The sequence below is a fragment of the Eublepharis macularius genome, chromosome 1 (genome assembly GCF_028583425.1).
Source record: "Eublepharis macularius isolate TG4126 chromosome 1, MPM_Emac_v1.0, whole genome shotgun sequence".
Lineage (NCBI taxonomy): Eukaryota > Metazoa > Chordata > Lepidosauria > Squamata > Eublepharidae > Eublepharis > Eublepharis macularius.
This window is the reverse complement of record NC_072790.1, coordinates 60,233,786-60,260,253: the sequence shown is the minus strand read 5'-3', so window position 1 is coordinate 60,260,253 and position 26,468 is coordinate 60,233,786. Positions and strand designations below refer to the sequence as shown.

The following is a 26,468-nucleotide window of genomic DNA, read 5'->3' as shown; positions in this document are numbered from 1 at the left end:
TTGATACATTAGGCAGACAATTCTACACTTCTGCTGCTTTTGGGATCAAGGTAGCAAACTATGCAGCGATGATGGCGGCATACCAATTGTTACTTTGGAAAAAGGTAGCTGCCTTCGTACCAAAGCTCCCAGAAGATCAGAGAATCTTCCTACGGGTAATACAGGAGGAGGTGGTACGACTGTCTCGCCACCAGATCAATGCAAGCAGAAGCATGGCGGACACCTCGGCCAGGTCAGTCCTCTCGGCAGTAGTTTTACGTCGCCACGCCTGGTTGAAGACCACGGCACTGCCTCCTGAGACTAGGAATAGAGTGGAAGATCTCCCCTTTGAAGGGACGTTATTGTTTTCTGAAAAAACGGATGAGTTCCTTTCAAAGAAGACGACGGACCGCTTGACTGCACGATCTTACGGTGTGCTCCACCAGAATCCTCAGCAGGCCTCTCGTCCGTATTATAGGCCTTTTCAACGAAATCGTCAGCAAAGATACCAACCATACTACGGGTATGCGTACCAAACCCACAGAAATTATCAAAGTCCTCAGCCTTCTTTTTATCGGCGCCGGCAAAATCAGAGGGGTAGAGCCAGCTCACAACAGCAACAGGCTAAAGACCTACCTCAAGCGAATAAACAATTCTGACAGTTACAGAGCGCTGACCCCATTTTTGGGACCAGGCTGAGCACTTACAAGGCTGCATGGCGCTCGATTTGTTCAGACAGTTGGGTTCTATCTATAGTTGAAACAGGTTATAAAGTTGAATTTTTGAATTTACCTTCCTTGAGTCTTCCTGTGTTTATTTCTCAGCCACCTTCACGTGAAGTATTAACTGAGATTTCTGCGTTGATGATAAAAGGGGCTATTGAGGAGGTCCCTAGCATATCTTCCTGGTTGGGGTTTTATTCTGCCCTTTTTATGGTTGAGAAAAAAGATGGAGGTCTCCGGCCTATCCTAGACCTTAGGAAGCTAAATAAGCTGGTCCGAACTAGGAAATTTAAGATGGTGACATTACAAACGGTTTTAACACTGTTATTCTCGTATTCATGGTTTGCCGTCCTTGATCTCAAGGACGCTTATTTTCACATTTCAATTTTTTCCAATCACAAGAGGTACCTCCGGTTTACGTGTGGTACCAAGGTTTTTCAATACAGGGTCTTGCCCTTTGGTTTGGCTACCGCACCGAGGGTATTTACAAAATGCATGGCAGTTGTGGTGGCCCATTTGAGACTCCAGGGATGTTGCATTTTCCCGTATTTAGATGATTGGTTATTAGTGGGACACTCCCCTGAGAAGGTCGACAGGCAGATCTCTCTCACCTTATCTTTATGTCTTCAGTTGGGTCTTGTTGTCAACCAGAAGAAATCTAAATTGACCCCGGTAAGGTCCCTCCTTTTTATAGGAGTGGTACTAGATGGTGTTAAGAATATGGGTTTCCTGCCTGAGGAGAGGGCATCAAGGATTAAGGCCCTTGTTCATAAATTGAAGAGATGCCGTTACCAGCCGGCACGGTTCCTTCAGAGTTTTTTGGGATGCATGGCGTCCACGACGGCTGTGGTCCCCCTTGCCAGGCTTTTTATGAGAGACCTACAGACGTGGTTTAATTCTGTCTACTCCCCTGAACGGGATTCCCAAGACAGGAAATTTTCCGTTCCCAGACGGGTTCTGAAGTCGCTGGATTGGTGGTTGTCTGACACCAATCTTCTGAAGGGTGTTGAGTTTGGTTATAGACAACCTCAAATCACTATTACAACGGATGCCTCACTTTTGGGGAGGGGTGCACATTGTGAGGGATTGTATGCCCATGGGGTATGGTCCGAACTAGAACGTACTGAACATATTAATTTGCTTGAATTGAGAGCGATCTTACTCGCTTTGATTTCCTTTTCAGATACTGTACAGAACAAGTCCGTCCAGGTCTTGACGGACAATACGACAGCAATGTTTTACGTGAACAAGCAGGGGGGCACGGCGTCCATGTCCCTGTGTGCAGAGGCAAAGAAGTTGTGGACTTGGGCCATAGAACATTCGGTGTGGCTCCAGGCAATGCACATACCGGGGGCCGAGAACTCTATGGCGGATCATCTGAGCAGATTGGACAGGGACAACCACGAGTGGTCCCTACAGGACAAATATCTGCTCACTGTTTTCTCCCGATGGGGATTTCCGGAAGTGGATCTCTTCGCCTCGGAAGAGAATTGCAAAGTCCAAAAGTACTGCTCCAGGGGAGGAGTAGGCCTAGGGTCTCGTGGGGACCCATTTCAACTTGGGTGGTCGGGTCACCTGATGTATGCGTTCCCTCCGTTTCTGCTGTTGACCAGAGTCATCAGCAAGATTCAGAGAGACGGGGTATCGGTCATACTAATAGCCCCGTTTTTGGCCACGCCAACCGTGGTTTCACGCCCTCTGGAGGCTCCAGGCACAGTTAATCCAGTTACCGGCGGTGCCGGACCTACTGATTTGGAGGGGAGTGTTACACCACGATATCGAGAGGCTCAAGCTCACAGCTTGGCTGATCACACAGGACCCCTTTTTTCGGCTGACGTAACTAATGTTTTAGAGAACGCTAGGCGTTTTTCCACCAGACAGTCATATGTGTTTAAATGGGAAAAGTTTTCTCTGTGGTGTCAACAGAGGGGATCGCATCCATTTCAGGCTTCTTTGCCGGAAATTTTAGATTTTTTGTGGGATGTCAAACAGAGGGGTTTGGCAAATAGCTCAGTAAAAGTCTATTTGGCGGCTATTTCAGCCTTTCATCCTCCCATTGATCAGAGATCGGTTTTTTCTCATCCGGTTGCAAAGATGTTCCTGAAGGGTCTGAATAACCTTTTTCCCCCAGTGACGGCTATCATTCCCCAGTGGTCGTTGCCTCTGGTGTTGTCTCGATTGATGGGGAAACCGTTTGAGCCCTTAGCCACATGTCCTCTTCGTCTTTTGTCTCAGAAGGTCGTTTTTCTGGTGGCTATCACTTCAGCCAGGAGGGTGGGGGAATTGGCAGCTTTGTCTCATGAACCCCCTTACCTAAAGGTCCATAAGGAGAAGGTTGTTTTGAGGATGAAGGTGGATTTTTTGCCAAAGGTGGTATCAAAGTTTCATCTTTCCCAAGATATTACTTTACCGGTGTTTTTCCCGGAACAATCTACGGAAGCTGATAGGGCGTTGCATTCATTGGATGTTCGCAGGGCACTCCTGTTTTATCTGGACAGGGTAAAACCTTTTAGGCGTGACTCTAATTTATTTGTGTGTTACGCAGGGCCAAATAAGGGTAAGAAAGCGTCATCTTACACCATTTCTCGTTGGGTGGTTCAGACAATTTGGACCTGCTATGCTGCAGCAAATCAACCTTGCCCTCTGGGCGTACGTGCTCATTCTACTAGGGCACAGGCGTCTTCTGCGGCCCTCCTGAGGGGGGTCCCTCTCCATGATATTTGCAGGGCAGCAACGTGGGCCTCGGCTGACACGTTTATAAAACACTACGCTTTAGATATCCTGGATAGGAAGGAATCATTAGTGGGTACTGTAGTGTTGCAATCCATGTTTTTGTGAATTTGATTTAAAAAAAATGAATATAGTGTCTAGTTGTATTTTTCTTATGTAATGCCACCTCCCTGGCGTTAAGCTTTGTAGTCTTCCCATGTGGGACTGCACAGGAAGACCGTAGATGAAAAACAGGTTTTTACTTACCATAACTGTTGTTCATCTAGGTCTTCCGTGCAGGCACACATGCCCTCCCTCCTTCCCCGCTGAGTCTATTGGTATTTTTTCCTTGTAGACGGTGGCGAGAAAGGAACTGAGGGTATGTGGGGGACGCTCTGCCTCTTGGGAGCCGTTTTTCAGCGGGAAATTGCCGCGCTTGCGCGGTGGGAGGTGAGAGCGCCCCCTGGTGGTGATTATTTTGAGCTTGGAAATGTCCGGATCGGCAGGCCTGCGCGTGCGCAGTCCCATGTGTGCCTGCACGGAAGACCTAGATGAACAACAGTTATGGTAAGTAAAAACCTGTTTTTCTCGTGGTGAAAATGCAGTCTGGGGTGATTTTGGGAACTGATACATTGATTTTGGAGCAGTGAAAACTCCCTCACCCTGCCCTCTGGTCAGCCAAGAATGTCACCATGGCTGGGCTGACTGTTGTAGGACAAAATGGAAATTTAAGTTCTTCACACACATTTCCAGGACTTGCTTGACTGTACCCTCCACATTCTTTTTTTGCAGCTCTCCCCCACTGAGTGAGAAAGAGAGAAGCTGTCTGTTTTGTTCCCAGATGAGGCAGCCAGCTTGGAGGAGATGGTAGAGGCAGAACAGGCAAAGCAGCTCCCCAACTGAGAAGAGGAAAAGAAAAAAAACAATTAAATGAGCAAAAGGGGAGAGCTGCATGCCTTGTAGCTCAGGGGAGAGCCTCCACACAGGGAAAATAAAACCATACCGGTCCCATTCAGGGAGGGGGAGAAACAGATGGGGAACAATGGAAATGCTAGCGCCAGCTCCTATTTACTTTCCACCAAGCCCACTTACCCCACAGCCAAGCCATAGGGTTTGATTTCTTGTTTTGCTTCTCTGTTTTCTCACTTCTTTTCTATTTTAACCCTTGAGTTCTCCCTCTCTCCCACACCTCTATCCCATTGAAATTGCTTGGTTCTTGGAACTCTTAATTAAAAAATACTGTGCATTTGTATGCTGTTTTTTTCTCAATATATTTTCGGAAAAGCAGCCACAAATATCAGACTGTCCTGGTGAAAAATCTACTTATTGTCCCTGTGGCGGAAAGGGGCCTTTCCTCCCACTGGCAGACCCCGCTCTGCCTACCCCTCCCTTTTCACCTCTGGCCAGGCACCTGAAGGGGCTGTCTCCCTTCCCCGTCTACGGGTATTCGCTGCCACCACTGTCCCTGTATGGGGTCCTGGTTAGGCGGGACAGCCTCCTAACCCCCCTCCTCTGCTAGTGGGCCCAAGCAGTTGGGGGACTATGTGGAACAGAAGAGCTTTCCTCCATCATCAAATCCATAACTCATTTATTGAATTGCTAACTATACACAGGTAAATAAACAGTGAACGGAAGGAATAATAAAACAGAAACAGAAACCCCTACTCTATCTCCCTCTGCTTCTCTATACTCATGCCCTAATTAGATGTTGTGTGGGCAGGCACAATAGTTGGATACTTGGGGTTACATTAGAGCTACATCTCCCCTCAGAGCGTTCTCTCCCTCATCTCAGCCACCAACTGTCACCTTCCAACTCTCCTCCACTGACTCTCTCTCCCTCCAATCACATTCCATTCCAGAATTGGCCCCTCCCCTCTGCAGCCCATAGAAAGTTAACCACAAACAGAATGGCATTTCTCCACAGTCCCCTCAAACGGGGAGTTTAGAATGGTACTAGCCTGTGCCAAGATTTTTGAGGGTGGAGCAATCAGGAACTAGTGGAACTATGCATTGTTTCTTCCCTCTCCATCTTCCATAGCCTGTGTAATGCTGTTTTACTGACAAGAGCCTTCGGATGAAGTTTAATACTGTTGTGTTGATCTGGATGGCCACCTTTGAAAAAGATACATTTATTGTTGCATTCAACTTTTTGATATATAAGGTTATTTCACAGTTCATTTTTTTCATGTTGTCAACCACCTTGAGGCTACCTTAGTGAAGGACAGTCTAGTAAAGAAATCTTTACATAAATAATTCAATACATAGATATAATTATAATAATGAATTGGGGAAATGAAGTTCAGGTTTGATTAGTTAATATCTGAATGGAAATTCCTGATCATTCTTTAAGCTGATCCAAAGAATATATATTTATAGGTGCAATGAGACAAAAGTATCCTTCTATAAAAATCATAATATTAATTTCTTATTTTTTTGCAATGTTTGATGTTTTAAAAATACAATTTCAAAAATACCTGAGGTTTAATAAAAAGCATTTTATATTTGTTTGATTGTTGCACTCCTGTGCTCTCTTTGTGTCAAATCAAAATAGGAGCCACTGTTGAGGGAAGATCTTCTCAAATGGAAATGTCGCATGCAATCTAAATACAAGGAAATGGTGTACATCAGCTTAATACATTCCAATAAAGTACACATGTGGGTTGCAAGTTATTTCAAGATTGATTTGCATACATGTTGTTTATTTCTCAACAGCAATATAAAATGAGAGTCCTTCTATTTTATCTGACAGTTGTTCCTAGACAATCATAAGATACATATTTGCATAATACCTTTTAAATTATTTTTCTGTAAGGATACCACGAATATACAGATTCCTCTTGTCTCATTAGCTGTTTTTCTTTGCTTAGATTTGCATCTGTGCTTAGATTTTTTAACAGAGAAAATACTACTCTGGCTTCTTTGTAGAAATCCTCTCATATAGAAATCCTCTCCTAATGTATATGAATTATGTAAAACCACCCAATGCATGCTTCAAAGAGAATTGAGTTGTCAATGTAGTTCTGAAGGAAAAAAAATGCTAAATTAATATCAATTTTTTAAAATGTAATTAAGAAGTTCTTACTATCTGAAAAGGTGATTAAAGTGCACTGTTCCTGCAAAATGCTTAATTTAATGATAAAACATCGATATATGTGACATCTCTTAACACAGGAAAATTTAACATTTTTAAAAAATATTTTAGATGGTGAAGACCAAGGTGCTGTTAGATGAACATCTGCTGTTCAAAAGATCTGAACGGCATTAATAAATGCATTGGAAGTTTCCCTGTCATTGTCTGTAAAATCTGTAAAATGCCTTTATCCATAAAATCAAAGTATTTTAAATACATCAGCTATAACCTTGAAAAGGCATACCTTAATGATGGAAATTAAGTATAAAACATCTAAACATCATATGCTTATTAATCCTCTAAGTATTATGTGTTATTCAAACCCCACTGTGTCTAATGGTTTATTATTTTCTACCAATATAAAGATGCATAATCCACCCAAATCATAGGCAGTGATACTGAAACGTACATTTTTGGAATAAAATCTCTTCAAGTGCTTGCGTATAATGTTTCAGTGTCCTTCATAGCTCTTTTTCTTCATCCTCAAATACCAGTCAAACCAAAATAAATTATGGATCATGAGTTTAATTTGTATCAAATAATTATTTTTTATGTAGAATTTACAATTGTTCATGTGCAAATGACTCTCAGTATGAATGTCTGAGAATGGATTCATCAGGATAACTCTTAATATATGGTACCTTTTGGGACTGTTTTTGGTCACAGAGTGCTGACTCCTATAGTTAGACTTACAGAATGAGTTCATGTTTTTGTTTGCTCAAGAGGGAAAAAGTGCAAGATGGAGAGAATGTGATTCCTACTGAGTCTCTCTTCTACATGCAGTCTCCTATATTAGGATTTCGTTTCTAGTTTTGTAATACCTTTATGGTGGCAGCAGAGTTACTTAGAAGTGTTTAACCCCAATCGTGTATTAATTAGTCTTCAGACAAATCATAGAAAGATACAACTTACAGTTTTATTGAGGTAGATTCCATCCGTAGCAATATCTTGGAGAAGAGAGAAAGAGTCCTAATCTAAAGAGCCACTTTCCCTATAACTAAACCACAGCCTGAAATAGGTGGCGAGGCTGAAAGTGTGGGTTTGTGGATAAGGCCTTCATGGCAGAGCACAGAGGGGTTACATCCTTCCCCCTTGAAGTCCATGAGGCAAGAGAGAGAAATCTCTCAAGAGGCATAAAGACAAGAGGAGTCAGGTGGCGTTCCCACCTTAGACAAAAGAGTAGCAGCTTACTTGGCTAGAGTTACACATACATACAGAGAGACATGCAGCACCCCCCAATGTCCAAGGCATGCTGAGTTGCGTATTCTAACACCCTGTACTGCGTGGCATTCTGGTATGAAAGACCCATGATGACCCTCACAGCAGCATTGGTACAGTGGATGCAGGAAGGAGAAGGATTTCCTATCAGAGAATGTGACTTCCTCACCTCCCCCCACCTGCTGTAGCCTAAATTGTCCCCTGAAATGGTGTTTCTGGGGGAAACATGTTTTGGTTTCCACTGAGAGGGGAGAGGCAAGGAAGACACACTAGGTGGGCAGAAATTCTTTCTGACATGGAAAAGAAACAGTGGATTCATGCTAATGTCCAAGAGTTACATATTATTGCATTCCTCACTACCTACAAATGGAAACCCATGCAGTTTTTATGAGGAGAAGAGTGCATAGGAGCTTTTTATTTATTTATTTATTTATTTAAAAAACTCTCCATCCATGTTTCCTAGCTATGTGAACTTTCATGGACAGCTACTGCAATCTCTTTGTTTTAGCAAATGGAAGCCACATCCATCCCGTAATATCAAAGTGTCCCAGTTCCTATGATGGCTTTGGGCCAGAAGAGGAAGATGCTGAATTTTATGCTTCTCTCTGCTTTCTGTAATTGCCACAAACTTTTAACCTAAGCTTCCTTTCAGTTGAACTCTTGGCATTGGCTAGCTGCTGCCTTGACCTGTGTGTGCTGTCTGAGACAGCAAGGAAACAACGTGCATCTGTAGCCCTTGCGCCTGTTGATTTGAGAACATGGGTGTGTCATTTCAACTGCTAACATTTTTGTATATGAAGACATCCATCAGTAGGTATCCATTCCTACCTTGCTGTCTTCACCATTTGGGGACCTTATCCGTACAACAATTAAGATTAATGTTCATAAAACAATTTGTTTTCTGCATGCTACTGTTCAAGTGCTTACGGATTTGAATCAGTAGTGTCTTATTTCTCTCTGTTTCTTTTTTAATTAGAAAAACCCCGAGAAGCTTGTTTTGACCCGGGCAATATAATGAATGGAACTAGGATTGGAGCAGATTTTAAACTTGGATCAAGTATCACTTACCAGTGTGATTCTGGCTACAAGATTATCGATCCTTCCACTATCACCTGTGTGATTGGTGTTGATGGAAAACCTGCATGGAACAGAGTTTTACCATCTTGTCATGGTACGTATTGAATCTGAACATCTCTTTTCCTTAACTGTGACACAAAACAGGCCGCTCCCTTTACTGTCCTTTTTAACAAAAACAAAGAGAAAAGGTGACTATTATGTAAAATAATTCCACCGATTGTTTAATCTTAAGAATTTTATGTATGCTGAGTGCAGTATTTTAATAATAATTGCAGAGCAGTGTCAATTTCTACCACTTTCTAAATGAAGGAAGCCGCTTTTTGATCTTACAAGAAAACATGCTCTAGTAGAATGTGGCAATATAGTTCAGAAGAAAGAATGTTTTTACTATCTCTTTTTTTTAATTCCCCAACTGTGCTTTTGTAACTGTTTAGTTCCAGGATTGTCCTCTCCAGGCAGAAAAATTCTAGAGCCTAATCAATATTAGAATACAGTTATCAGAGTGTCATGTGGCTTTTGTCTGTCACTAGCAAATCCCATAATGTGACATGCAGTGTTATCATTTTGCAGAGAAGTCAGGAGGCTGGGATCTCTCTGAATGTTTAATAACCATTTCTCTTCTTGAGACATTACCCCTTGGCATTGTGATATATCAAAACAATTGTGAACAACACTCTTCTCCTGTAATGAATCTTTGCTGCAGCTCACCTTATCCTTTGAAAAGCTCCACCTGAAAGTTGGGGTAACCCTCAGGAATAGCATGGGATGCAGCATGGGGGTCTGAGTGGAAAGAGGAAATTGGAAGAGTTTTTCCCCTCCCTTTGCACAAATGGAAATATCTTTTCACACATGAAAACTGTGGACTGGATCCCGATTGTTATCATTTTTGGACAGATTGCTGCACCTTTGTTGAATTTTGGCAAAACTGACAGTGAAATCCTAAGCAGAATTACTACAGTCTAAGTCCATTGATTTCAATGGGCTTAGACTGGTGTAACTCTGCTTAGGATTTCACTGTGAATTACAAGGGGTTTTTATGTTTACGCTTATAAAAATTATTCTTAAAAAAAGTTTTGACCTTAAGAAAAACAGTACCACAATATCTTAAGTAATAGACCATGGAGAATAGAGAATGTCTTTCCACACTTTCTTCTCTATTTTCTAATCTCGTCTCTGTTCTTACACACAATGTCATACTCATAAAAATCTTTTCATTGTTGCTGAATCAGCTTTCTTTTTAGAGCTGATGTGATTCTCATATTAATAGTAATAAAAAATAATAATGTGATGATGAAAAGGAGGTGATGGTATGAATACTTTAGCTTAAATAACAATGCTGTTCAAAAATGTCTTTTTCACTGCTCAGCTGATTTAAATTGTGTGAGCCAACATTTACTTGAAGGTTTTTGATTCATCGTTATGTAATGAACGCTTAGAAATCAGATATTTTTTTAAGAAAGAAGCCTTGTTGTAGAATAAGGAGCACAAGTACACAATTGCAACGTATTAAATAGAATTGTTGGTGTAGCAGGTTGAATTGCTATTTGCGTATTCAATGAAGAGAACTCTACAAGTAGTGAAAGAGTAAAGGGCCTCAGCTTCATTAATGCTTACCAAAAAAAGATCTGTAATAAGCATTTCAAAATAGTGAACGTTTCCCCCTTGCCACTGAACTCTGGATCCGGGAATTGCAATTTCCCCCAAAGGAGTTCCTGTTCCAGAAAACCCTCGCTATGAGCTACTGGTCTAAGAATATCCCACGGTTCCCACCCCCTTCACAATCAAATTGGCACCTCATTGTTCTTCTCAGACTCCCCTGATACAGTTTTAAATGACCATCCTGGAGAACCTTTAAAGACAATAGACCCAAAACACTATCAGCAGTGGTGTTTGTTTGACATGCAGTATGGTGTAAGTATAAAACTCCTGCCACGAGCCATTCTAATCAAAGAAGAGAAAATCCTACTTAGTTCTCTAATACAAGACAGGAACATTTATCTTGCTTTGTCGGGATGGTGGGTGGTCCAAAGAAATATCCAAGGAGAGCAAGCTTTTTAGTTTAAATGTTGTTACTATTGTACTATTCCTGGCTCCTGTTACCTGAATTGCTACTCTAGTTTGTCCCTTGGACTCTACAGGCATCCCTCTGAGAACATCCAAAGTGCAAACACAAAACAACACTACCGAGTAGACCGAGCAGGAGGTTTGTTTCTCTGTATATCATGGTACACTGGGTAGAGACTATTCCTGGTTGTGGGGGAAAACACTACTCACAACAGATCCAGAGAAGTTAGCCGGGTTAGTCTGCAGTAGCAAAATAGATGAACTGGGATTTCAGTGGTCAACCACAGAGTAGTAAAGAGTCCAGTAGCACCTTTAAGACTAACCAACTCTATTGTAGCATAAGCTTTCAAGAGCCTTGCATCTGACAAAGATAGCTGTGGCTCTCGAAAGCTTATGCTACAATAAAGTTGTTAGTCTTAAAGGTGCTACTGGACTCTTTGCTATTTCACTTACAACAAAGAGACTGATCCAATGACTCTCTTCAGTAACTCTCCATACTATGGGAAATCAGTATCACCTGGCCTACATCAAAGAAACCACATTGACAACTCTTCAATCTAAAGTAGGAAAATGTTTGCAAGACAATAAAGGAATGATAATGAAAGCAATAAGCACAACCCAAACTATCACTAGCACTGAACAACAACAGTGAAAGTCAACAGTACAGTTTCCCATTTACTAGGTAGATATCAGCCTCTGAAATCTAACACAAGACTTGGGTGGCATGTGCAACATCAAAGGCACTGTTACTAAAGCAAAGAGTAGGGAAAACATAATGAAAATACAAGCAAAGAATGGGACATTGATTTGGACACATTCAGTGAAAAACAACAAGTTTGTTTACACCATATACTTAATGATTGAGGCTAGGTAGTTATTGAGTAATGTGCTGTGGATTTGTGTCTAAATATATAAATGTGAGATGATGGAGTTGTATGTACCTGTTATTCTTTAGTGGGGTAATTCCAGCTATGGTGATGATAACAGCAAGGAAAGTTTAGCATCACGGCTGCTGGATAGGAAAGTAGTCCTGGAAACTTTGAAAGAGATGAAAACACATAAGAGAGATATTCAAGCATACAGTACTATTTAAAAAGTGATTAAAAATAACATGGAAGCTTACAGCAGAGAATAAATGGAATGCAGAGAGAGAATTCTGAAGTTGAGAGAAAAGGAAGAAAAGAAAAGGGAAAATGAATCTAAAAGTGCAATGGATGCTGAAAGAGATGGAGGGGAGAACAAAACTTAGAGACCTAGCCAGTGGGTCTTGGAAAAGATGCAAAAATCATGAGGCAAAGCTTTGCAGAGAATGGAAAACAAGTCTAGGAGGAAAGTCAAGAGGAAAAGAAAAAACTCTCCCCAAGGGGAAAACTTCTAACGGGAGCTTCCGGGTGGGGTGGGGGAATTCCAATGGAAAAGCTTCCAGTGGAAAAAACTTTGAGTTGCCTATATAGTATATCTTTTGGATGATTCTCCATGTAAATGTGGCTAATTTATATGGATGACTTGTGCGTGGCTCAATGCCAGTTGGATCCCTTAACTTAATCTGGGTCATGAATCATGATTGGTATGTGTCCCTGTATCTAGTATGTGACAGGAAAGTTGGGAAGACTTGGAGACTTTTGATTTACAACTATTCCAATAATAATGGTGACAAAAAGTCTCAATAACTGCACAAGGGTGTTTGAGGCATTTCACTTTGAGACCTCTAACCATAACATTACGGTCGTAGTGGTGCGCCCATCCATGGTGATCCCATGGGACCTAGGTGCCATTACTCTGGCACCTGGGGCCCCTCTTTTACTCTGGAAGAGAAAATTAGACTTTGCATATCCAAATGGGTGATCAAATGGAATGAACCTTCAAATCAAATGAAGTTCCCTGTTGATAACAGAGTGAACATGAGGCCCGTTAAATTCCTATAAAATATCTATCTAAATTTGCCAGATTAATCTTCATGCTCTGATATAGAGGTGTGCAACAAAAAAAAAGATATAATCCAGATCCATATATCAGGAATACCAGAAATATTTGGTATTGCTGATATCTGGGTCAGATTCTGTGTTCAGATTTTGTTTAATTAAGGAATCCCTAATCTATTCAGCCATTATTCCCTGGCTTGGGGGGGGGGAACTATCAGGGTGGGCATTTTTCAAACAAACTCCACCAAATTTACAGGGAATCTAATCTTTCCTGTTCAATAAGACTCCCCACCCCCCGCCGCTAAGTTTCAGGAAGATTGGACCCAGGGGTCCAATTCTATGGACTCCTGGTGCCCTCAGCCACTCTCCATTGTTTCCTATGAGGGAAAACGTTCCAAACCTTGCCAGAGCAAAGAAACCTTAAGTAAATGGGCAATTGTCCCCTGGCCAAAAGCCAGTCTGAGTGTAAGCCCAACTCCCAATGTAAGCTAAACCGTCAAAACCCAGAAGTATGAAACTAAAGCAAGGGAGATGACATCAAACCAGAGACAAGGCAAAACAGATCTAGCAGGTCTATGACATTTATTTCTCCCATTTAGATTAAATCTTAGTGTACATAGTACATAATGAAACTGACACAAGGGAACCAGCCAGAAAATCCCACCAGAGCTGAAGCAATGGAACTAATGTCAAACCAAAAAATCCCACTAAATCCAAACTGAAGCAAATGACACTATAACAAGTAAATAAACAGCAAGCAAGCAAGCAACTGCTTAACCAACTCCCCCCCTCTCAAGAACAACTCGTAATAATATATAAAGAAACATTATAAAGCTGCAAAGCAAGCAATTCTTGTCTTTAACACAACCAGAAAAAAATTATCTCCACAACGTACATCCATTGGCCACTCACTCACTCACTCACTCACTCACTCACTCACTCACTCACTCACTCACTCACTCACTCACTCACTCACTCACTCACTCACTCACTCACTCACTCACTCACTCACTCTTCCTGAAACAACATAACAAAAAACAGCTTGGAGAAGCAGCCAGTGTGTTTCTGGCTGAAACAAAGTAACAAGAACAGCGTGGAAAAGCAACCAGCCAGCTTTAAACTGGCTGACCTGCATTTGACAGATAAAATCAAACATATTTGGTTTTATCTGGCATTAATGTATTTGGTATCCCAGTTTTATTCAGGATTCTCTAATTTGATTCAGTATACCCAGTTACTGCTGATATAGAGCGGAACTACAAGTGACAAAAGGCACAGATTGGACACTTGTCAGCTTCCCTCAAGTTTTGATGGGAAATGTAGGCATCCTAGTCTTGCAGCTTGGCTCTCTGACTGCTGTCCAATGGACTTTTCAACTGTCACTTGTCCAACATTCCGCCAAGCTGCCTACATTTCCCATCAAAACTTGAGGGAAGCTGACAAGTGTCCGATCTGTGCCTTTTGTCACTTGTAGTTCCGCTCTTAGTCATTATCTGGGTATATCAATACTGATTTACATACCCCTACTGTGATGTAAGGAATAGTTGAATGATGACGCATGACCGGTGTGTGTATCTGCAAACATACCATGTCTCCCCTGATTTCTTTGCAAATAAAAGGTAGACTGCCTTGTCCCCTGGAGGTTCCAACTCCCAAACCACCCGATGTAGATACTGTCTATGCAGGCTATGAAGTCCCAGCTACCTCCTCAGTTTCTTCTTCCAGGGTCATGTGCAAAGCCATCTTGACGGATTGTGTGGGGGAGTAAGGAACAGCACACGGTACAGCAGTTTTACTCAAGAGTTTAACTTGAAATCATTTAGAACTCAAGGCAGTGAATGACTCCAAAGCCGCTTACTTGAAAAAGCCTGGGTTGTAGGAGAAAATCTAACCTTTGCCAAATAATAGATATATCTCATCTTGTTGTTGTCAATTCTATTTGTGTTTTGAACAAATTATAAGCAAAAATAAAATGTGTATAGCCCCCCCCATAATGTTGCTATACAGAAGTAGCCAAATAAACACCATTGTATTGGTGAACATGTGAGATTGAAAATATGCTTATATTTATTATCTCTGTAGTTAAACTGCCCTCATAGCAGTTTTCTAGACACAGCAGTCAGAAAAATAGTGACAAAAATGTTATTTAAATCTGTGTGAGAAACAGATACATATGTCCTTGTCACATACATGGTTTTGGTTTTAAAATCAGTGTTTTGAACGTCATGTTTATAAGCAGATATTGGTAATGGTTGTTGTGGGTTTTCCGGGCTGTATTGCCGTGGTCTTGGCATTGTAGTTCCTGACATTTCGCCAGCAGCTGTGGCTGGCATCTTCAGAGGTGTAGCACCAAAAGACAGAGATCTCTCAGTGTCACAGTGTGGAAAAGATGTTGGCAGGTCATTTATATCTACTCAGGAGGGGTGGGGTTGAGCTGAGTCATCCTGTAAGAGTTTCCCAGGGTGTGGAATGCTAATGGCGGGAGGCTTCACTGTATCCTGAGGAGGTTTTTTTGCATATGGATTGGTGCTTGATGTGCTAATCTTCTCTGCAGGGCTATTGTCGGGTGTAGAGTGTTTTGTTAGCCTGGTGTTTTTCAGAACTGGAAACCATGCTCTGTTCATTCTTAAGGTTTCTTCTTTCCTGTTGAAGTTTTGCTTACGCTTGTGAATTTCAATGGCTTCCCTGTGCAGTCTGACAAAGTAGTTGGAAGTGTTGTCCAGTATTTTGGTGTCCTGGAATAAGATACTGTGCCCTGTTTGAGTTAGGCTATGTTCAGCCACTGCTGATTTTTCAGGTTGTCCAAGTCTGCAGTGTCTTTCATGTTCTTTTATTCTTGTCTGGATGCTACGCTTTGTGGTCCCGATGTACACTTGTCCACAGCTGCAGGGTATACGGTATACTCCTGCAGAGGTGAGGGGGTCTCTACTGTCTTTTGCTGATCGTAGCATCTGTTGTATTTTTCGGGTGGGTCTGAATACTGCTTGAAGGTTATGCTTTTTCATAAGCTTTCCCATCTGATCAGTAATTCCTTTGATATATGGCAAAAACACTTTTCCTGTAGGAGACTGTTTTTCTTTGGTTGTTTGATTCATCCTGGGTTTGATTGCTCTTCGGATTTCATTTCTGGAGTAGCCATTTGCCTGAAGTGCGTGGTTTAGATGATTAATTTCCTCATTGAGAAAGTGCGGCTCACATATCCGTCTTGCACGATCCACTAATGTTTTCATTATGCCTCTTTTCTGTCGGGGGTGGTGATTGGAGTTTTTGTGTAAGTACCGATCAGTGTGAGTTGGTTTCCTGTAGACCTTGTGACCTAACTGAAAGTTTGCTTTGTGGATGACCAAGGTATCCAGGAATGGGAGTTTTCCCTCGATTTCTTTCTCCATTGTGAATTGTATGTTCAGGTGGATGTTGTTGAGATGATTCAAAAACCCCATCAATTCTTCCTCCCCATGGCTCCAAATGATAAATGTATCATCCACAAACCGAAACCATACACTAGGTTTGTGGGGTGCTGATTCTAGAGCTGTTTTTTTCAAAATGTTCCAATGTTTTTTCAAAATGTTTTGCCATATATCAAAGGAATTACTGATCAGATGGGAAAGCTTATGAAAAAGCATAACCTTCAAAGGAAAATTAGAAGAAGAATTTTCTCTTTTCAAAGAGAAAATTAGAAGAAGAAGAAGAAGAAGAAGAAGAAGAAGAAGAAGAAGAAGAAGAAGAAGAAGAAGAAAGGAATCATATTTGCTTTCATGGATAAATATTCAAAGCAAGCAGTGGTTTTGCACATTGTTTTTGCAGGTCAGTGAGGAAAATAAAGTGGCAATTCACCATTGTACTATTAAGCCAATTTATGCAACAGTGATTCACAGTACCATTAGACTGGTGTTTTTGAAAGATGAATTATGAGCAGCATTTAAATATGAAAGAGCCCTGTGGCACAGAGTGGTAACCTGCAGTACTGCAGCTCATGCTCTGCTCATGACCTGAGTTCGATCTGGGCGGAAGCCAGATTCAGGTAGCCGGCTTAAGGTTGACTCAGCCTTCCACCCTTCCGAGGTTGGTAAAATGAGTACCCAGTTTCCTGGGGGTAAAGTGTAGATGACAGGGGAAGACAATGGCAATCATCCTGTAACAAAAAGTCTGCCCAGAAAACGTCATGATGCAACGTCCCCCCATGGGTCAGTAATGACTCGGTGTTTGCACAGGGGACTACATTTACCTTTACCTATTAAACTGAGAATTAAGCCAGTTGTGCATACAGTGCATAATAATGGTTCCAGAATTTCAGAACTCGTACATCAAAACTGTCTATTCTACTTTGGTTTACAATATGCAGTTCCTGTGAAAATGCATGACAAGGAGCACACCACTACTTAAATCTCTTCTGTGTTCCGTGTCATATGGTACACTGTTATCAAAAATTAAAGGATTAATAACAAGTAATGGGAGAAAGGTTCTTCTCTAAAACATTATTCTGCATAAAGATTTCAGTACTAGATCAGATTGAAGATACTGTTGGTGCTACATTCTGTCAACAGCTGCCAGACTAGTACAAAATGTGGCTGTCTGCCAGCAGATGGAATAAGCTGATACGAGTATATTACAGCAACTTTCAAACAATCCCGGTGGTTACCTGTTTTCAGGCTCAATTTAAAGTGCTTAAACTGAAATTCAAATTAATAACCTGGCACCTCCATATCTAAAGGATATCTCTCTCAATGTGATCTTGTGTACTAATCAGTCCTTGCCTCCTGTTCCCCCTGCTCAACAAGTGATTGATCCTTCTCTGTCCGTGCACAGCCTAGGTTGTGCCCTACTCTTTGTGGAATAGCCTATCCAGGGAGGTCAGTAATGTGCTGTGGTTGACAGTTTTGAGGAAAAGTTGCAAAGGTTTTTGATGATGGGCTATGAAAAAGAACTGAATTTATGTCATTTGCTTGCAACCTTTCCTGCCCTTGACTGTGTGTGGTTGCTGAAGGATATCTGCTGCTACCTGCTTTTGTGCTTTGGAAATGCCCAGCAGGAGTGGTGCCAGCCCAGAAATGCCCAGCAAGATTGGTGCTAGCTCAAAGTTCTCTGGACCTTGAGACTTTGGAAACTTTCGGGTTTGCTTTAGCCTGAAAGATAACATATGCACACCAGGACTGGTGCCAGCCCAGAATCTTTTTCTCTGGTCCTTGAGAATTTGGAACCTTTCGAGTTCTTTGCTTTAGCTTGAAAAGTAACATCTAGCTGGGAGGCAAGGATAGACAAGCAACCTTTCGCTGTTTTCTTTTGCACTTTTCTATGCCTGTACCTTTTTGCACTTCTGTTAATAAACTTCTTTGATTATATGCTTGTGTGTTCTCTGGGAATTTGAAGGATTCAGTTGTAATCCGGAACTTTGGCCTATGTGGCTACCGCTACTCAGACAATTGTTTAGGAACTCAGGCTGTAGGTGTCCTACCTTGCAGGGCTGTCTTCTTGTTTAATACTCAGCAGGGCTTTGAGATGCCTTTCTGTCTCATAACTGAGGGTTAGTTAGAGAGGCTGGTGGCAGTTAACTATTACCCTGGAAGAGAGGCTCACTCCCAGTCTTGAGTGTTTGGTCCTTGACCTCCGTGCCGGAACTTCTCTTGGATAAGGCACATTCTTGATAGAAGTATATTACAATGAACAGTCAGTGATAGAATCTGCAATGGTTTAACATTTGTTCAGAACTACCAAAACTAGAGGCCATTGCTACATGTATAAATGAGTTATAAATTCTTCTGGTTGTTTGCCTTAAACTAACTGCTAATCAGTTTCATTAGGTGACCTCATTTTGAGAGAACATTGTTTTTCCTCATGTTATCTTCTTTCTCTTGTAAAAATATCATCAGACTTTCTTTTTAGGGAAGGCTGTCTAAGCCCTGATAATTTTGATTGCTTGTTTTTGAACCTTTTTTCAGTTTTACAAAAACTTGAGATGGGGTGACTACAACTGCACTCATAGTGGGTACAACTTCTGTTTATACAATATTGTGATCTTTGCTGTTTTATTTTCAGCCTCCCTCTCCTACCTAATAATCCTAAATTTTCCTTTTCACTGACACAACATGCTAGGTGAATGTTTGCAACAAGCTTTTGACTGTGACCCCAAGATCTCTTTTCTGAGTAGTGACAGCCAATTTAGACCCCATCAATGTGTATAGGTCTATTTGCTGTGCATCACTTCGTACTTACATTGAATCTCGTCTGTCATTCTATTGCCCAGTCATCCATGTTTTCAAGAGACACTTTTCAAGCACTTCACAGGATGTGTGGGATTGTACCACACTGAATAATTGAGAGCCACTTGAAAACTTGGCTGTTTCGTTACTCATCCCTTACTCCAATCTCCTGATTATTTATTAATAAGTAAATATCAATGATGTCCAAAGAGATCCCTGGGGCATCCTAATTAGAGATGGGCACGGACAGCAATACGAACAACGCCCCCCCCACAAACAGTCCAATCTGCTGTTCGCGAACAAGCTGTTTGTGAGGCTCCATTCTAAATGAACAGGTGGTCGTTGCAAGCCTCGTTTGTTGCTGTTCGTCAAGCCAGACAGTCTGGCACCTGCAATCAATCCCCTTGGCAGTTTAGGCAGGGATTGTCTGAACTCTGTCTGAACTCCTGCTGTTGCCCTGGAAACCCCAATCTAAGCCCAATTTAGCTTGATAGGCAGGTCTTCCTTTCAAGTGTGGAGCTCCAAATTTGTTGCAAGGGAGCAAAGAGCAGGGGGAGGGGGCTCCCAGCTCTGGCTTAGTTTGCAGACAATAGAGAGTGAGAGATTTGCTGTTGGCATTTTGATAGAGAGAGTGCATTGGAGCTTGAATTTTCTTTGTGTGTGGTGGGATAGGGATCTACCCCTTCAAATTCCAGGGCTGCTGCCAGGCTCTGGGGCCAAGCTATTATTTATTATTGGTACCTTTCCTGCTGCCTGCTCAGGTCAGGTTTCTGGGAGTGGTGCAGAAGGGATCTTGACTTGGATGATGGCTGGAGGAGAGCCTGCTGCCCCACACAAACAGCCAACCAGGAACATGTTTGTGAACAGAGCCATGTTCGTGGTTGTTCGTGAGTCCCTGTTTGTGGATGGCAACAAACAACGAACATCATGTTCATTTTTTTTCTGTTCGTGCCCATCTCTAATCCCAGTGTATGTTTGCATGTGTGTGAATAGGGATGTTTCTGAATTTATTGACAACTCTGGTTCAATATGAGAATTCAGTTTCTTTTGTGTAGAAAATGTATTTATGTATAGTCATCCTTTCTTACTGAGACTCAGTACTGTAAAAGAAACAACTGAGAATAGGAAATTTGCTAAAGAAAATAGGCATTATATTTTTGACCATCCCACAAAAATGAAAAGAATTGGAAAGAGCCATGTTTATGTATATCTTTAACTTTAAAAGCTGTCAATTTATTCCTATGATTAGTAATAATGATAACAACAACAACATTCGATTTATATACCGTCTTTCAGGACAACTTAATGCCCACTCAGAGCAGTTTACAAAGTATGTTATTATTATCCTCACAACAAAACATCCTGTGAGGTGGGTGAGGTGGGTGGGGCTGAGCGATCTCCAAAGAGCTGTGTCTAGCCCAAGGTCACCCAGCTGGCTTCAAGTGGAGGAGTGGGGAATCAAACTTGGTTCTCCAGATTAGAGTCCTGCACTCTTAACCACTACACCAAACTGACAGTTAGATGACAATGTTGCATGAATACATCTCTCCCCCCTCCTTTCAGTGTGGCAGTTTGGAAGCCAAGATGGAGAACAAACTCCATATGGATGCAGCCTTTGTGGAATGGAGTAGTGGTAGTCAACTCATAATAATTAGTAATAATTGGAATAGTAGAAATAATTGGCTTAACGGAGCAGTGCATATGGATGTTCATCATTTAAACATTTTTCACCCTTGACTTAAGTATCCTCTTACACTTCTGCCTCCTCCCCACTGTTCGTTTGTCTTTGAGAATCTGTCTTCATTGTTCTTCATTTATTTTTGTGGAAAATGCTACATGGTTTCTAATATTGCTGGAAGTCATGGGTGATATGAGCAATGAGCAATAATGAGCAATTATCTTAGTGTACTTCTATAAAATACAGACATTTAGTTGAATAATTAAGCTATGCATATAATACCATGAATATTTTGTTGCATTTAGGAGGTTTTGTTGCATGTTAGAATCTGTTCTTCCAATAAGAATATATATAATGAAAATTATATATATAATGAAAATCATGATTTTTGAGTTCCAAATGAGGGATTTGTTTCATTTTCACAAGTATTTGTGTACCATCTAAAAGAGTCAGTACTTTTTTCTACAAAAGGGGGGATATGCAGTTTTCATGAGGATAGGATTTTCTGAATGAACTTCCATAGGTTTCAGTGTTATTGTTGATGCTAGCATTTGTGCATGTTGTCTGCTATTCATTTAAGAGACAATATATTTATCTTTATGCAATCATTTTAAAATTTCAAAACTTTATTATTATTATGATTGTTGTTGTTGTTATTTATATCTCACCCTCCCCGCAAACGGGCTCAGGGTGAGTCACAACAGAAGATAAAATATACAAGATAAAATCACAATAAATTAACACAGCTTTCTAATAAAACACCTGCTTACCGTATAAAAAGCATATAACATCTGACGGAGGTGGAGGTGTGGCTTAACAATGCATGGACGCTCATATATGGGGGCTAGATGGTCAATACCCCCTACAGACATAGAGGAGACCGGGAGAGAGGCTCATTTGGTGGAAAGAAACACTATTTCCTGGGATAACAGGTTTAATTTTAAGTGCTGACTAGCTTGCTAATGCACAGAGTCATTACCCATTGCTACACTCATAGTTGTTAACTAATTTATTTATGTTATTTTTATTTACAATATTTATAGCCCACCTTTCTCACAGAGACCCAAAGTGGATTACACAGTGTGTCAATACAGTCATTTTCGAAGACAGTTCAATAAACAATGTAATAGGATATATAAATGCAAATTTGCAAAGATTTAAAACCAACTGAGATTCAATACAGTTTAAGAAATGTTGAAACAGATCATAAGCAATTCTAAGACTGACATATTAAACAACATAGAAACTACCAAGTAGGATCATACTTACAGCAACAGACAGTACATAGTAATCAAGTCTATAGTTCCTATCCCTTTACTCATGAATCTCTTTGAGACACTTCTTTACTGTATAGCCCTCCTATCTGAACGCCCTCTTGAATAATTGACATGCCATTTCATTGACTATTAGACTATTCCAACCTGTTCCCTCATCAAAGATTAAAAGGTACTCTGCTGTGCAGGACTATTGCATTACTCAGACTTGTTAGATAAATGCATGTACTGATCAACTTTAAATTGAATTAAGTTTGCAAGATCCTGCATAGAACCATTGTTTTTATGGTTCTGATGAATTTAATTTCTAGAAACCCATTAATACGTGTTTGATTCTACAAGCCTTCTGCCTGCAGTCCCTGTCTTTACCTTGCCCACATGACCTTTTAAAAGCTGCTGTAGAGAACCCTTGGGTAAAACCCATGGGGAGCAGGGGCTGAAGTGAGAGAGGGAATTGGGAATCTGTACACTGATTTCCATCAGTGGAATGTCAGCTGGATACAATACTATTTTAGGATTATCTTCTGGAAGCAGAGAATATGTCGTTTTCACTGTAGGAAGTTAAAATACTGGGCATTCACTTCAAATTTTTCTGGACAAAAAGAATCTAGTTGTTAGGTGCACACAACGGACCAAGATCCAGAAACTGAATTCCAGGAAACTGATGCAGAATTATGCAGGATGCCAAGTATTCAGTATGAAGGTTCTCCTATATTTGGTCTACTACGTGACGGGTAGCAATAGTGATCAAGAGTTTTTCTTTTTGACCTGGGCCGTTTCCAGACGGCTTACCTGCCTCTGGAACGTCGCGCCATGTTGCAGGGAAAACGGGAAATATTGCGTTTTCTCGCGCGAGTTTTGCGCAACATTGCGCGATGTCGCACAAAAGTTGCGTGAGAAAACGTGATATTTCCCGTTTTCCCCACAACATGGTGCGACGTTCCGGAGGCAGGTAAGCCGTCTGGAAATGGCCCTGTAGTAAGTAATTTGTCACCTCCATCTCATATCATGCCTCAGTCATTCAAACTGCAGTAACTTCATGTAAAGATTATTGTAATATGCCTTATGTAGACTGCTTTTGAAAATGGTTCAGAAGGCATGGCTTAAAAGACTTGCAGCTCTTTTTAAAACTGGAGATAAGCTGCGGTGAACATGTTCATTTGCTTTAGCTGAACTGCACATATTACCAAGAAGATTAATGGTTCAACTGGTAGTTCTGGTGCTTACTTTTAGTCCTTGCTCTTTAGAGTATCTAATAGAATACCTCTCTGTCCCGCTTCAGTAAGAGGGGAACTCCTGATCCATACCCGTTTATTCTACTGGGGCCTATATTTTAGAGCTTTCTGATAAATCACTTGATCGTTTCCACTGTGCCACTTTAGTACTAAGTGAAGACTTTTATTATTCAGGAAGGTATTTCTGGACCTCTGAACTATTTACTGTAATTAACTAAAATCTTCAACTGCTGTTTTATATTGCTGTGTCTTTGGCCAGATGGACATTGTTTTATTAATTACTGGTTGGTGCAGCAGAAAAATTAACTTAAGAGTTGTAAAAATAAATAATTCATGTAATTCATGTGTCATTGTGTGTGATCAAGGAGAGATGTGCCAGTGTAAATGTGGGCCGCTTTTCAATTCAGCCCAAATACACACTAAAATAGCCCAGCAAGACATAATGAAATTAACCCACTGCCTCTCACTTCTGTGATAAAAGGTGTTGCTGCTAGTTTATGTGCTACAGATGTGGAGGGGGCACACAAATGGTTATGAAGTATGCACTTGGGGAAAGAATCTAGTTCAGTTTAAAGGGCAAGAGCCTTCAGTCAAAAAACAAATGATTTCTTTTCAATATTGGGCAGTGAGGGAGGACAAGGTAGGCAAACAATTATACCATCTCATTAGCAGAAGGAGAAGAGGAGGGTTGTTCAGGGCCTTTAATCTCTCCTAATGAAATAAATCAAACTTTTAAAAAGTGCTATGTTGCTTACATTGTGCTGGGAACATACTTGAACTTATTTAATTATTTATTTATTAAGAATATTTCTATCCTGTTTCTCCAAGATATCTTGCCCAAGGGCACTACCAACAAAAGTAAAACAGCATAGTACAATTCATATAAAACAATGAGAATGATTAATAAAATTCCAGTAAATTTTTCAGTGGCTTTTAAAACACTACCTGTCCCATTATTAAATGTATATTTGTTTTTTTCTTCTCCCCCCACAGCTCCCTGTGGAGGCCAGTATATCGGATCAGATGGTGTGGTTTTATCACCAAACTACCCTCATAATTACACTGCTGGGCAAACGTGTCATTATTCGATCACTGTGCCTAAGGAATTTGGTATGTTTTTTTCCCCTGATATGTGAGACTCACTAATTATTTTAATTTGATTTTATCCTCTGTATAGAAGTTGCTGGACAAAACCAGTAGCATAAATGAACATAGGTAAGTTTCCTGTGCTGAATATTTACCAAATTTATACTTTCTGATAAAGTTTCACTACGTTTTCTTTATCTAAGAACACTGGACACTTTTTATCGAAGAACATTACGGACACTTTAATATAATTAATTAATTAAAGAAATTAGTTTTTACTCAACAAGTGATTAAAATGTGGAAATTGCTGCCAGAAGATGTAGTGATGGCCACAGGCAAAGATGACTTTAAAAGGAGATTAGACAGATTCATGGAGGATAGGTTCATGGATACTAGCCAAGGAGATTAAAGGGAACCTCCACATATGGAGGCAGTAAACCTCTGAATACTAGTGCCAGGAGGCAAAATCTGGGGAAGGCTTCAGCCTCTTTGACACGCTCTCCAGAGTAATTGGTTGACCACTGTGTGGGACAAGATGCTGGACCAGATGGTCCATTTGGTTTAACCCAGCAGTGCTGTTCTTATATCAATCATCCTCCAGTAGCAATCATTCAACCATAAAATCTATGCCTAGAATCCAAAGGTAAGTAGTTCCATGTGCCCAGGGTTTCTGAAAGTGTAACCTTCGTGGCTGCATGGCAAACCTTTTTCGAATCTCAATTGACTTTCAAAAGCTATGTGTGATGGGGTGGGACTCGGAGTGGGGAGTTGCTGTCCAAAAGAAAAAAAAAATCCCACTATACACACCCAAATAGTTCTTTGAATCTCATTCTGTGTATTTTTCCAAAAAAACACATAACTGATGAGAATGGTATGCATAACTGATGACTCATGGAAATAACAGATCGTTTATCTTCTCTCATGCCACCAAATGTTTGAAATAATTAATGGCTGTAAGTGGTAGCTCATGTTTTGTCTCGAGTATATTGTGGTCCTTGACTCAACCATACCATGCTTCATACAAGATCATGCTTGTAAAAACATCTCTCTCTCTACCTCATACTGCTTCTTAACATCATTTTTAAACAGAAAAATAGCTGAATTCAAAGGTCACATGATATAGTATGTCCACAGTATCTACACCACAGTCACATACTCTGTCAGAATATGGTACCCTATGATAGCTCTCTTGCAAAACTCTAGATGGTAAGGCATTTAGGCATGCCAGCATAAAGGCACACCTATACCAAGGTACAGTCAAATATGAACAACAGACAGGAAGCTAACCAGATGGAAGAATACCAACAAATTGAGTAGAGCAAAGACACTATGGTCTACAAATCATGCTGTTATAATCATACCAAAATAAACAGTTCTCAGTCATGCTCACAGCTTCCTGTCTGGTGATTGAATGGACGGAGTTCAAGAAAAAATTAAGGAGCTGAAGTTGTTGCTCTACAAATTTATCTCAATGGGATTAGAGCCCCCTCTGTCAAGCTGAGGTAGCCCTCTTGGATGTTTAAGTGCATGATTTTAACTTAAAGAGAAAAAGTCTATCCAAGCCCAAGCTTCAAGAGTTGATTGTCCCAGTTTGGCTCGGAGGGCCACCTCCACTACACAATTCAGAATTACAGAGATGAAATGTAGGAATTTAAGAAGAATTGAATCAAAGGACTCCCTTATTTTATAAATCTAAATACCCACCCCATATAAACTGTGTGGCTACCTTGGCATTGAAGAGTCTAATTGCAGTTGGAATATATTGAGCTCCAGAGGAATAAAAAGAAGCAACAGGTGATATTTGTTGCCACTTGTAAAAGCATAAGCAAAGTCCTGTAGCATCAGACCAAATGTCCAACTCATTCTACATTCTGTTTCCAAAAACAATTACAGAAGCAGGACATGGAGGCAATAGCATCATCAGCAACTGGTATTCAGAGACATATTGTTGCTGGAAAAGGTGGTTTCGTTTAGTTATCATGACAAGTAGCTGTTCATGGAGAATTGTCACATGTAGAAGTAACCTTTGGTTGTTGTTTTTTTAAGTATTGGTACTCATTTACAAGGTTGCACGAATTTCCATTAATTCCCTCCTCCCTTTGCAGATACTCACTAGGCTCTTCCTTAGGGTTCCCTCTTTCTTTCTCTGGCTAAGGGGGGGGGGATGAGGATCAGGT

The 26,468-nt window shown here is 40.8% G+C and overlaps 1 protein-coding gene across 1 annotated transcript in view; it reads left to right on the top strand.

Annotated features, from left to right (window-relative positions):
• The window catches only part of CSMD1 (CUB and Sushi multiple domains 1), a 1,321,894-nt gene that overhangs the window by 1,080,768 nt on the left and 214,658 nt on the right, over nt 1–26,468 (top strand). The window contains exons 31-32 of the mRNA XM_054971211.1: nt 8,735–8,929; nt 24,199–24,315. Coding sequence (XP_054827186.1) covers nt 8,735–8,929; nt 24,199–24,315 — 312 coding nt within the window. The remainder of the gene's footprint in view (nt 1–8,734; nt 8,930–24,198; nt 24,316–26,468) is intronic.